Below are 10,620 nucleotides of genomic sequence, written 5' to 3' on the forward strand. Positions count from 1 at the left end.
ACAGGCTGCCAAGAAATTCTCACATTTCCTTAGTTTACTCCAACAGTATTCTAGGGAATCAGGAAAATTACCTAGATCTCTAAAGATTGTCTGCTCAGAGCGACCATCACCCACCCTGTGGTGGTGTTCCACATACATCTCTAATAACACTGCTCTGAATTATATTCTTCTCACCTTTGACCAGGATGCCCTCCTAATTTGAGCTCCTATTAAAGAGGGGATCATTGCTCTTTGTTTTATACATACATATATGTATTATGTAAACCCTTACTTTCCCTCCTAGAGATAGAGAGAAAGAGATAGATGGATAGACAGACAGACGGACAGACAGGTAGATAAGATAGATAGATAGATAGATAGATAGATAGATAGATAGATAGATAGATAGATAGATAGATAGATAGATAGATAGATAGAGTAAACCCCTCACTTCCCTTTTAGAAGGTTATATTGGTTCCAAGGCAGAAGAATGATAAGGACTAGGCAATTGGTATTATGTGACTTGTCCAGAGTCACATAGCTAGGAAGTGTCTGAGGCCAGATTTGAACCCAAGCCCTCCTGTCTCTAGACCTGACTTTCTATCCACTGAGCCACCTGGCTGCCCCCTGATCATATATCTTTATAAATCTCAAGTTTCTAGCTGTATACAAAAGGATTATCCTGTCTTAATGTAGATGCCCAACAAGCAACCACAAGGAGAGAATCTTTGAAAGCCATGGCCAGATAGGTTCCTGATAGAATTTAAGTTCCTATTTAATGAGCAATTTATTAATTTGTTGAATCCTTGATGTTGGCAGACAGTCAACAAGCATTTATTAAATTCCAGGCACTGTGCTAAATGCTAGATGTTGGATAGAAACTTTCCAAATCTTTCTTTGAATCTGTGCTTATAGGTCAGTTCTAATATAATAATTAATAATATAGGTATATATTGGGGGGGTTTGTGCCAGATTTCTGATTTTGTTAATCTTGCAAGTTGTCTAGCCATATAGATCAGTATTTACTCTACAACCTAGAGCTTTAGAGAGTTTCTAGGGCAATAAATGAAGTGATAGTTTTGTGTCATATAGCAAGTACAAATCAAAGTCTTCTTGAGTCTGAGGCTAGCTTTCTATCCTTTAGGATTCTATTCATACATGCAAACACACACAGGCACATATATATACACAAATACCTATAAATACAAACACCTGTGTGTGCATATATATGCACATGGTACATACTATACAATAGATGTTCATGTGCATTATTATATAAATACATGCATGTTTATATTGCATTGTGCATGGATATGTACATATGCACATACCATATATTTATATATTATGTTGTATATAAAATATTTATGGATTTGTAAGTATGTGTGATCATATAAAGTCCACAGCAACTTGGTAACTATTATTTTGTCCTAGACAACCCATGAAATGGATAGAAGTGTGTAAAATGCATTAGATAGATGGATGGATGGATAGATGGATATAGATAGATAGATAGATGGATAGATCAATATAGATAGACAGTCAGACACAGAGAGAGAGATATAGATAGACAGACAGATGATGATAGCATATAAATTGTATATATAGCCTATATATAGTTTCAGTCATTTCTGAATTATGTGTATGTGTATGTGTATACATGTAAATGTATACTTATACCAGCATACATACATGGACATACATGTGTGGATCATCCTAGAAAAGTACGCGTCTATGTGTACACACGTGTGCATTACATACGTATGTGCTGTGCATATGGATATGTGTGCATAGATGTTACTGGATATAAACTGCATCTTTGTAGGAAAACTTCCTTGATAATGATTCCTGAAAAAAAAAAGTTTAGCCTCTCAATTCACACCTTACACTACAGGGATTCTATCTTAAGGGTTTTCAAGAGATGAGATTTCTTTGGCAAACTTCCTAAAAGTAGAATGTGCCTTGGGCATTGGGTCTGATCTGACAACATAAGGGAGGCCACTCAAATAAAAGGTGATTCAGCAGCAGCATTATCATGTTATATCTCCCAGTTTTTGACAAAGAGAAGCTGCTAGAGATACCAAACCAGAAGATAAAGAGGAGAAGCTATGGTAAGAGCAGGTATGGTATTTTCTTTGTTTCTACACATCAGAGGTTGATGTGTTTAAACTTAATAATGTACTTGGTTTTCACCTATTTACTGAAAACACAATTATAAGTTCATCTTGTGATTATACATAATAATTTAGAGTTTACAGATGAAACAGAAAAGGGTCATAATGAATTCAGGTGAAGTAACAGTAAGAATTTGGGAACAGATTTAATTTATTTTATTTAAATTTAATCTGTCTTTTTTGCAGGAGAGTTGAGAATTTCATGATCATCAAGAATACAGATTCTCCCAAATCTCATAGAGAAGAGTTATGAGTAGCAGCTCTGAGTCTCAGCCTGCAGCTGTAGAATTCTGCTTTGAGAATGTAAATGGGTCCTGCATTAAAAATCCCTACTCCCAGGGACCCCGATTGATCCTCTACTTGGTGTTTGGTTCTGGGGCTGTGCTTGCAGTTTTTGGAAACCTCCTGGTAATGATTTCTATCTTTCATTTTAAGCAGCTACACTCTCCAGCCAACTTTCTCATTGCCTCCTTGGCTTGTGCTGACTTTCTGGTGGGAGCCACTGTGATGCCTTTCAGCATGGTGAGGTCGGTGGAAAGTTGCTGGTATTTTGGAGATACTTTTTGTGCATTTCATAGCTGTGGTGATACAGCATTTTGCTATGCTTCCCTCTTTCATTTGTGCTTCATCTCCATTGATAGATACATTGCTGTCACTGATCCTCTGATCTACCCAACCAAGTTCACAGTCTCCATTTCTGGGCTGTGCATCGCTCTCTCCTGGATCATCCCCATTACTTACAGTGGTTCTGTTTTCTACACAGGTGCCAATGATGATGGGCTGGAGGAATTAATAAGTGCCCTTACCTGTGTAGGGAGCTGTCAGGTTTACGTGAATCAAAATTGGGTGCTGGTAGACTTTTTGTTGTTCTTCATGCCCACTTTAATTATGGTCATTCTTTATGCTAAGATTTTTCTTGTAGCAAAAATCCAAGCCAGAAAGATTGAAAATACAAGCAGCAAGGGGGAATCTTCATCCTCAGAGAGTTACAAAGCCAGAGTGGCCAAAAGGGAGAGAAAAGCAGCAAAAACACTGGGCATTGCTGTGATTGCATTTCTGATTTCATGGTTACCCTATTCTATTGATGCAATGATTGATGCTTTTGTGGGCTTCATCACCCCTGCCTATATTTATGAAATCCTTTGTTGGTTTGCTTATTATAATTCAGCCATGAATCCTTTGATTTATGCTTTCTTTTACCCATGGTTTAGGAAAGCAATAAAGCTGATTGTAACTGGGAAAATCTTACAGGATAGCTCTTCAACCATGAATTTATTCTCTGAGCAAGGCAAAGGATTAGAATAAGGAATTTTATAATATCTATTCTAATGTATTCATGATTTCTGAATGTGTGGGCAATTGCTATATGATTACAGAAAGAAATATGTAAGAAAGAAATGAGATCTTTCAAAATTAGACAGGCCAAATAATAAGGCTTGTCAGAGTCTTTGAATGTATGGATTTTCTGGTCACTGCTGCAAAAGCTTTTGCTTACCTAAATTATGCAAAATTAACTAAGGGCCTTATATTCTCCATAATAACTTATCTTGGAGATTCTATTTTCTTCCTCTATCCTGCTGACCTTTTGTTTTACACAATCTGTCCATCCTTCAAGGCAGCTCAAATACCTTAGCTACATACTTTAAGAAATTTCCTCCATTTTTCTAGTTGCTAGTGTCAGCCCATCCTCATATTTTTTTATTATACATATATATGTATATAAGTCCTGTATTTATTTATCTTTGGACATTGTATATTCTAATACTACCACTACCACTTAACCCTTCCCTAGAATAGAACACTTAAGGACAGGGATTTTCTTGATTTTTTTTTTACTTGTATCCCCAGTACCTAGCATACCCGGAGCATAGCTGGTACTCATTTGAATATTTATTGATTGACTGATTCTTTTTTCTGATGTGAAATCCTAAGTTATTTTACCTTTAATCCACCCCAACATCCTTCCACTGTCCTAAGTTTTTCTCCTTTCATTCTTTGTGAAATGTTATAACTTTCTCTACTCTTCTTCAGACTCAGTTTTTGGGGGCTAGTTTTCACTTCTCTATGGTTTTGCTTGGTATCAGTTTCTGCCTGAACAACTGGACCACTATTCAGGTTAGCACATTAAATTTTAAGCTTTTGCATCAAGTACACATAGAACCATGGTATCCTTTCTGTCTATTAGTCATGGTCACATCTATTTTCTATCATTCCTCTTGTGTGACTTATTCAGCATCTCTTGAGAATAAAATGACTCAATATTTACCTCCTGTATAACGAATAACAACCATTTGGGTCAGATGATAAGTGTACAAAGTATAAATTTGGGACAGAGATCAGGAGTGATGTCTACAGGACAGTTTGAAAATATGTAATTTGTTTTGTCATTTGAGTCATTCAATAGGTAAATGTTTTCTCACCTCTCAGAGTAGAAGTGTAGATTATCTATTACCTGGCATATTTGTTATTGAGGAGTTCTTGATCCATTTCATTAGTTTATTTAATCAAAATTTCCTTTGGATGTGTTTCTAAAGTCTTTCTTTTTCATATAATAAAAGTAATTTACAACTACATTCTGAGAAGTTTGTTTCAATTGACTTTCAAAGTCAGTGTTTCAATTATTACGTTATTTTCCATTGTTTTATAATAGGGATTACAAATCATTCAATAAATTCAGAAAACAATTTTAGGTATTTATAAATAAGTAACTCTTGGTTAAGTACTAAACATATTGAAGGATACAAATAATTATAAGGAATTGTCTCTGCTCTCAGCAAAGGTGGCAATAAAAAGGAGGAAACATGGGAAAAGGGCTAAACATGGAGTCAGTAAATCTGAATTTGAATCCTGGCTCTGCCATTTCCTATCTATGTTACCTTGAATAAGTCACTTAACCTGTTCTGGGCCTAATTTCCTTTTATGTAACACATGATAATTGAATCAGGTGACATCTAAGGTCTAAATCTATGATCCTAATAAAAATAACAGAGAAATTATTATATAACTAGCATAGAAGAAGATATTCAAGAACCTTTATGTCCCATTTTTTCCCACTATTCCCTTAAATAAATCTTCTTAATCATTAAACTACTAATATGTTCCTGAAACATCATGTGTTTTCCTACCTCTGTAGATTGACTCACACCTTTCCTCTTGTTCAGGGTCCCTTTTCATTTCCCTGATACGTCAATTCCCACCTTTTATTTCAAGTTCAACTGAAATCTCACCCGATACTTCCCCCAACCTTAGCTTAGAACCTTTGGGAGCCATCCTTATGAAGGAGCTATGCTAATTTTCTCTGTATCATTCCAATTTTAGTATATGTGCTCCTGAAGCAAGAACAGCTTAAAGCCTTTGGGGATCAGTCTTCTGGATGCCTCCAATAATTCTCATTGTCTGAATGAAAGGCTGTATTAAACATCTTAGAGATGAATCAATTACAGGTGACTTGACCAAGATCATATGAATAAAAATGGCAGACCTAGGATTGAACCCAGCTATTTATTCATTTCACTATATGAATTCTGCCTGCCTTGGAATCATAGAGTCATAGCGTTGCCCTTCTTCATTCAGGGATTCCCTCTATAAGATTCTATAAAAGTAGTCATTTGCCCTCTGATTAAAAGCCTCCTCTGTCTAGGAACTCTGCTTCTGGAGGTAGTCTACTCCACTTTTTTTTCCCTAAACCCTTGCCTTATGTCTTAGAATAGATACTAAATATTGGTTCCAAGGCAAACTATAAACCCGGCCCTCTGTCCATTGTGCCACCCAGCCCAGAAAGTAATGTTAAGATAGAGGTTCAACCAGAGGTAAATAGATAATAAAGACCTGAGGCTAGATAGTTGGGAAACTAAGATGAATGCAAATAAAATAGAAATAAGTAAGTGTTATAAAATAATTTTTATACATATACTAGGAATTGGGATAAGGAAAGATCAATACAGGTTGGTGTTGTCAGGAAAGGCATCATAGAGTTGAACTTTAAAGGATGGGTCAAATTTATAAGAGGTAACAGAGTAGTAGATGATAAGTTAAGGAGAGCAGAAAAATGTCAATTTAAACAAAGAACTAAGAAAGAACATGATTTTTATTCAAGAAAGCAAAAGGACCAACATGCAATGGAGTTGAGAAGAAAAAAAAGAGGAAGAAATAAGGTTTAGGATTTGATATGGCAAAAAAAAATGTACTTTTCTCAAAATGTTAATGAGAAATAAGAATTAAGATATCCAGTGAAAGTGATGTCAAGGGGAATTCTGCCTCCTCTTTATTTCATAAGGTCCCTTTGCAAAAAAGCAAAAAATCTAATCTCTTCTTTCAAAGCAGTTGTTTTGTATATACATAGCAATTTGGGTTATGGTGGATAGAAGACTTCATAATAATGGTGAACCAGATTGAATCTTTTACTCATTACAGTATAACTAGTCTATATTCAGTAGATGGTTAAAGCGATGGGTTGTGAACCACAGCAGAATGAGTAGAGGATTTAAACATTGTTTTTAGAATAGGATTGAGGGCTAGTTTTGAGCTAGTTTTTTTATTGGTAAGGATTAAGTGCTGTATACCTGATAGCTCAGCATCTGGCATCAAAACATGGAGAACCCTACATGAAATTATAAAGACTGAAACAAGCAGAACCAAGACAACACTATATACAGCAACAGAAATATTGTTTGAAGAATGAATTGTATATTTCCATTTCTAGAGAAAGAACTGAAAAATAGAAATAAGTAAGATATAGTTTTATATTTATGTACATATATATTTTTATCAAATGATGCCTTCTTTAATGGGGAAGGGGATGGAAGGAGGGAATTAATTGGATATTTTAATGCAACAAATAAATAAAAAAAATTAATTCAAATTAAATAGGGCAGAAGGAAATTAAAGAGGATTAGGAATGGTTTCTTAGAGAAAATGAGACTTTAGCTGCTCTGTAAAAGTGAATCCTTAGTATTCTACCCAATTATTTATTAAATAAAATACTAAATTGGCTTTCTTAAAAATAATAATAAATAAAAATCTTAAAGAAATAGTTTTGCAGAGCAGCTATTGGCTCAGTGGATAGAGAGCCAGGCTTAGTGATAGAAGGTCTTGAGTTCAAGTTTGACCTCAGACATTTCCTAACTGTTGAACCCTGAAAAAGCCACTTAACCCAGTTGCTAGCCCTTACTTCTCTTTTGTCTTGGAACCAATATTTAGTATCAATTTAAGACAGAAGGTAAGAATTTAAGAAAAAGAGAAATAGTTTTGCAAATAAATGCCTCATGAAGAAATCATAGAGTTATAGGATTGTCCCTCCCTATTCAAGGATTATCTCTGCAAAAATCTCTAAAAGTACCCATTTGCTCTCTGCTGAAATGCCTTCTGTGTCCAGGAATTCCACCTCTGCCAAATTTTTTGTTTTGCTTTTAATTTCTTACATTGAAGTTTTTTAATTAAATTTTCTCTTTTAATAACTAATTGTATCTAACTAAGTTTTCCAGAGTCATATGATCCATATTGTCTCCCTCCCTTCTTCCCTCTCACCTCTCAGAGCTGACAAGCAATTCAATCTGGATTATAAATGTTAGATACAAGATTTAAAAAAAAAACATACCAGTCATTAAAAATCCATAACAACAACAACAACAAAATTCATAACCACCAGCATCATTCTGCTCTCCTTTGTCAGGGAGCTCTTTCAAAATCTTGGAAAAATTATACTCGTCAGCAGAAGGTCCTAGAACTATGAGTCAAAGATAAGGAGGCCAGATGGAAAGTAAAGAGATGCATGAGCGTAGTAAGGAATCTGCTTTCAATAACAGCAAATTCAGGCTTCTGAGGTAGAGATTCATTTTTATAGCACTTCCGACCACTTAAGTACACTAGTCAGCAGCATTCTGTAGAAACAGAAGAATGAGTCATTTCCCAGGAGAAAGAGAGGAAGAAGGGGTATTCAAGGGAAAAAAGAGGAATATTTGGAGTACAAGGGCAGGATTTATTATCAGAATAAGAAAATATTCCCTTTCCAAGGGCAATAGATGAGGGGTAGGAATGAAATAAACAAATAAATAATTAGATAGATAGATGTAGATATAGATATAGATATAGAGTTATAAAAGCAATTCTTTTACACAAAACTACAGGATCTCATCCAAGAACAGCAAGTAATTGTTACAAGAGGGGTTGGAACTATCCACCTTACCATGTCCTTGCACCAAGGTAAGGGACTTTCTAATATTAGACCACCAGGTAGTTGAGTGATTTTTACATTAATGCATCATGACACCACCACCCTACAAATACATACCCACCAAATATATTTTTTAAAACTAAGTATAGAAAAGGAGAACATTGATTTCCAGTTATCTATTTTTGACATAGCCCATATTCTAGACTTAGGGCAATTAGGTGGTACAGTGGAGAGACTGCCAGGTCTGGAGTCAGGAAGACTCATTTATCTCAGTTCAAATCTGGCTTCAGACATTTACTAGTGGTGTGACACTGGGCAAATCCCTTAACCCTATTCCTAGTTTCCTTATCCGTCAAATGAACTGGAGAAGGAAATGGCAAATTATTCTAATATCTTTGCCAAGAAAACCTCAAATGGAGACACAGAGAGTCAGACATGATTGAACAACAACATACTCCACCAGTGATGACAAGCCTTTTAGAGCCACCCTACCCCCCAGACCCCTCCCCAGTGGCTGTGTATCATGCCCCTCCCCACCACCAAGGATCAGTCACACCCCTCTTTCTCCTCTTACCCCATACAGGGGAAGGAGAAAGAGTTCCCATAGGACTGCTGGGCAGAAGGGCAGGCTATTGAAAAATGTCATCAGGCACTGTGGAAAGGAGGAGGAGAGCAGCTCTGTCTAAGTCCTTCTGCCTTTCTAGTAACAAACTCTGGTGGGGAAGGGGGAGAGGATTGCCACATGCCCACAGAGAGTGCTCTGCATGCCATCTTTGTCACATGTGTCATAGGTTTGCCATCACTGCTCTATACTTACTCTCTCAACTCCCAACACATCCCATTCAGACTTTTAGAGGATTTTAGTCTCTAATGATATCAGCTCAAGCCATCATTTTGGTATATTCTCCCCAATATTGATCACCAGTGTTTAGCAGCTGGTTTCATTTAATCAATTAAAATAAATTAGTTTTGAGACTGGGTTCAGATTTCACCTCATACACTTCCTAACTGTGTGATCATGGGCAAATCACTTAATACCCATTGCCTATCCCTGACCTCTCTTCTGCCTTGGAACAAATACACAGTATTGATTCTAAGTTGGAAGGTAAAGGTTTTAAAAATAAATTGGTCTTTAATAAGCAATAATTTCCTACAAAGAAATAGCAAGAAAAGAAGTATAAACATCTCTCTCAACACCTGGGGGTAATTTCATTTATGTCACACAAATAATTTGGGAGAATAAATTCAAAACTAAAACAATTTCCACATAGCATTCACCCTAGTCTTCAAGTTTCCATCTAAATTTGATAGGATTGCAGCGACCTCTTGGTAGCTCTATGCTCCGGCAAACAGGTTGTTTGGTGACTTTGCTTCCCATAGTCTGGATTGGTCACAAAAATCTGTCATAAACTCTGGGTCTTGAATTTCTAGGGCCTCACCATTCTAGCCCCTCAAAGTTCATAAAGTTGAGGTCATTTCCAATACTGCACCTAAAATCAACAAAGACTAAACTCAGAAGCAAAGAACAGAAGTCTTTATTCATGCAGCCACATCCTTGCATCATTTAGAAAGAGATTGAATTCCTGCTCTCACTATTCTGACTTACAAAATGTCATTCTCAAATCAACAGAAGTCAGGAATGAAATAGCAAGAAGAATCTTGCTTTGGCTGGTGACTGCCTTTTGAGTACATCCCAGTTTCAGGTTAGCAGTCAATCAATATCCTATCTCTCTACCTCATGGCTAACTGGATAGAACCAATTACAGATTGCCTATGCAGGCTCCTAATTAGGAAGCATTGCCCTTCTCTTGCCCATCATCATGCCTTTCAGGAAAAGGGATCTCTTTCACATGGGCTGCCAACAGACAGAACACACTACATATGTTCTGAAGATGGGGTTTTATAGGCCAGGTCCCATTACATTTATAAGAAAATGGTCTGGTTCATCACATCTGCATATTTCAAAAGTCCTTTTTCATTAGAGGAAGCTGTTTTGTAGATAATGAATTCATTCACTAAAGCGGTCATTCAAAAAACATTCAATATCTAGGCAAATGAAAGAGTGCTTTCCCCAGGGAATACATATTCCCCTGAGGGAATACCATATGTACATACAAATAAAAACCCAGTCTTTTAAAAAAATATTTTCCATGGTTACATTGTAGAGAACCAGCTCATACATAGAATTGTAGCTTAGGTTTGAATCACCTGTGGAGGGAGACTGGAAGTTGGAAAGCAATGAGTTAGGACTTGAATCTAGAGAAAATAAGCCATAGAAGGGGGGGGGGGGGAGAG

The 10,620-nt window shown here is 36.3% G+C and overlaps 1 protein-coding gene and 1 pseudogene across 1 annotated transcript; one reads left to right on the forward strand and one right to left on the reverse strand.

The window, feature by feature from the left end:
• Positions 1-2,402: 2,402 nt before the first annotated feature.
• On the forward strand, positions 2,403-3,458 carry LOC123246603 (trace amine-associated receptor 6-like). Its single transcript, XM_044675438.1, has one exon. The coding sequence runs from the start codon at positions 2,403-2,405 to the stop codon at positions 3,456-3,458; it is 1,056 nt and encodes a 351-aa protein (XP_044531373.1).
• Positions 3,459-5,394: 1,936 nt separating this feature from the next.
• LOC123248160 lies at positions 5,395-5,491 on the reverse strand (annotated as a pseudogene).
• Positions 5,492-10,620: the final 5,129 nt, after the last annotated feature.

Source organism: Gracilinanus agilis, chromosome 4 (assembly GCF_016433145.1).
Source record: "Gracilinanus agilis isolate LMUSP501 chromosome 4, AgileGrace, whole genome shotgun sequence".
Lineage (NCBI taxonomy): Eukaryota > Metazoa > Chordata > Mammalia > Didelphimorphia > Didelphidae > Gracilinanus > Gracilinanus agilis.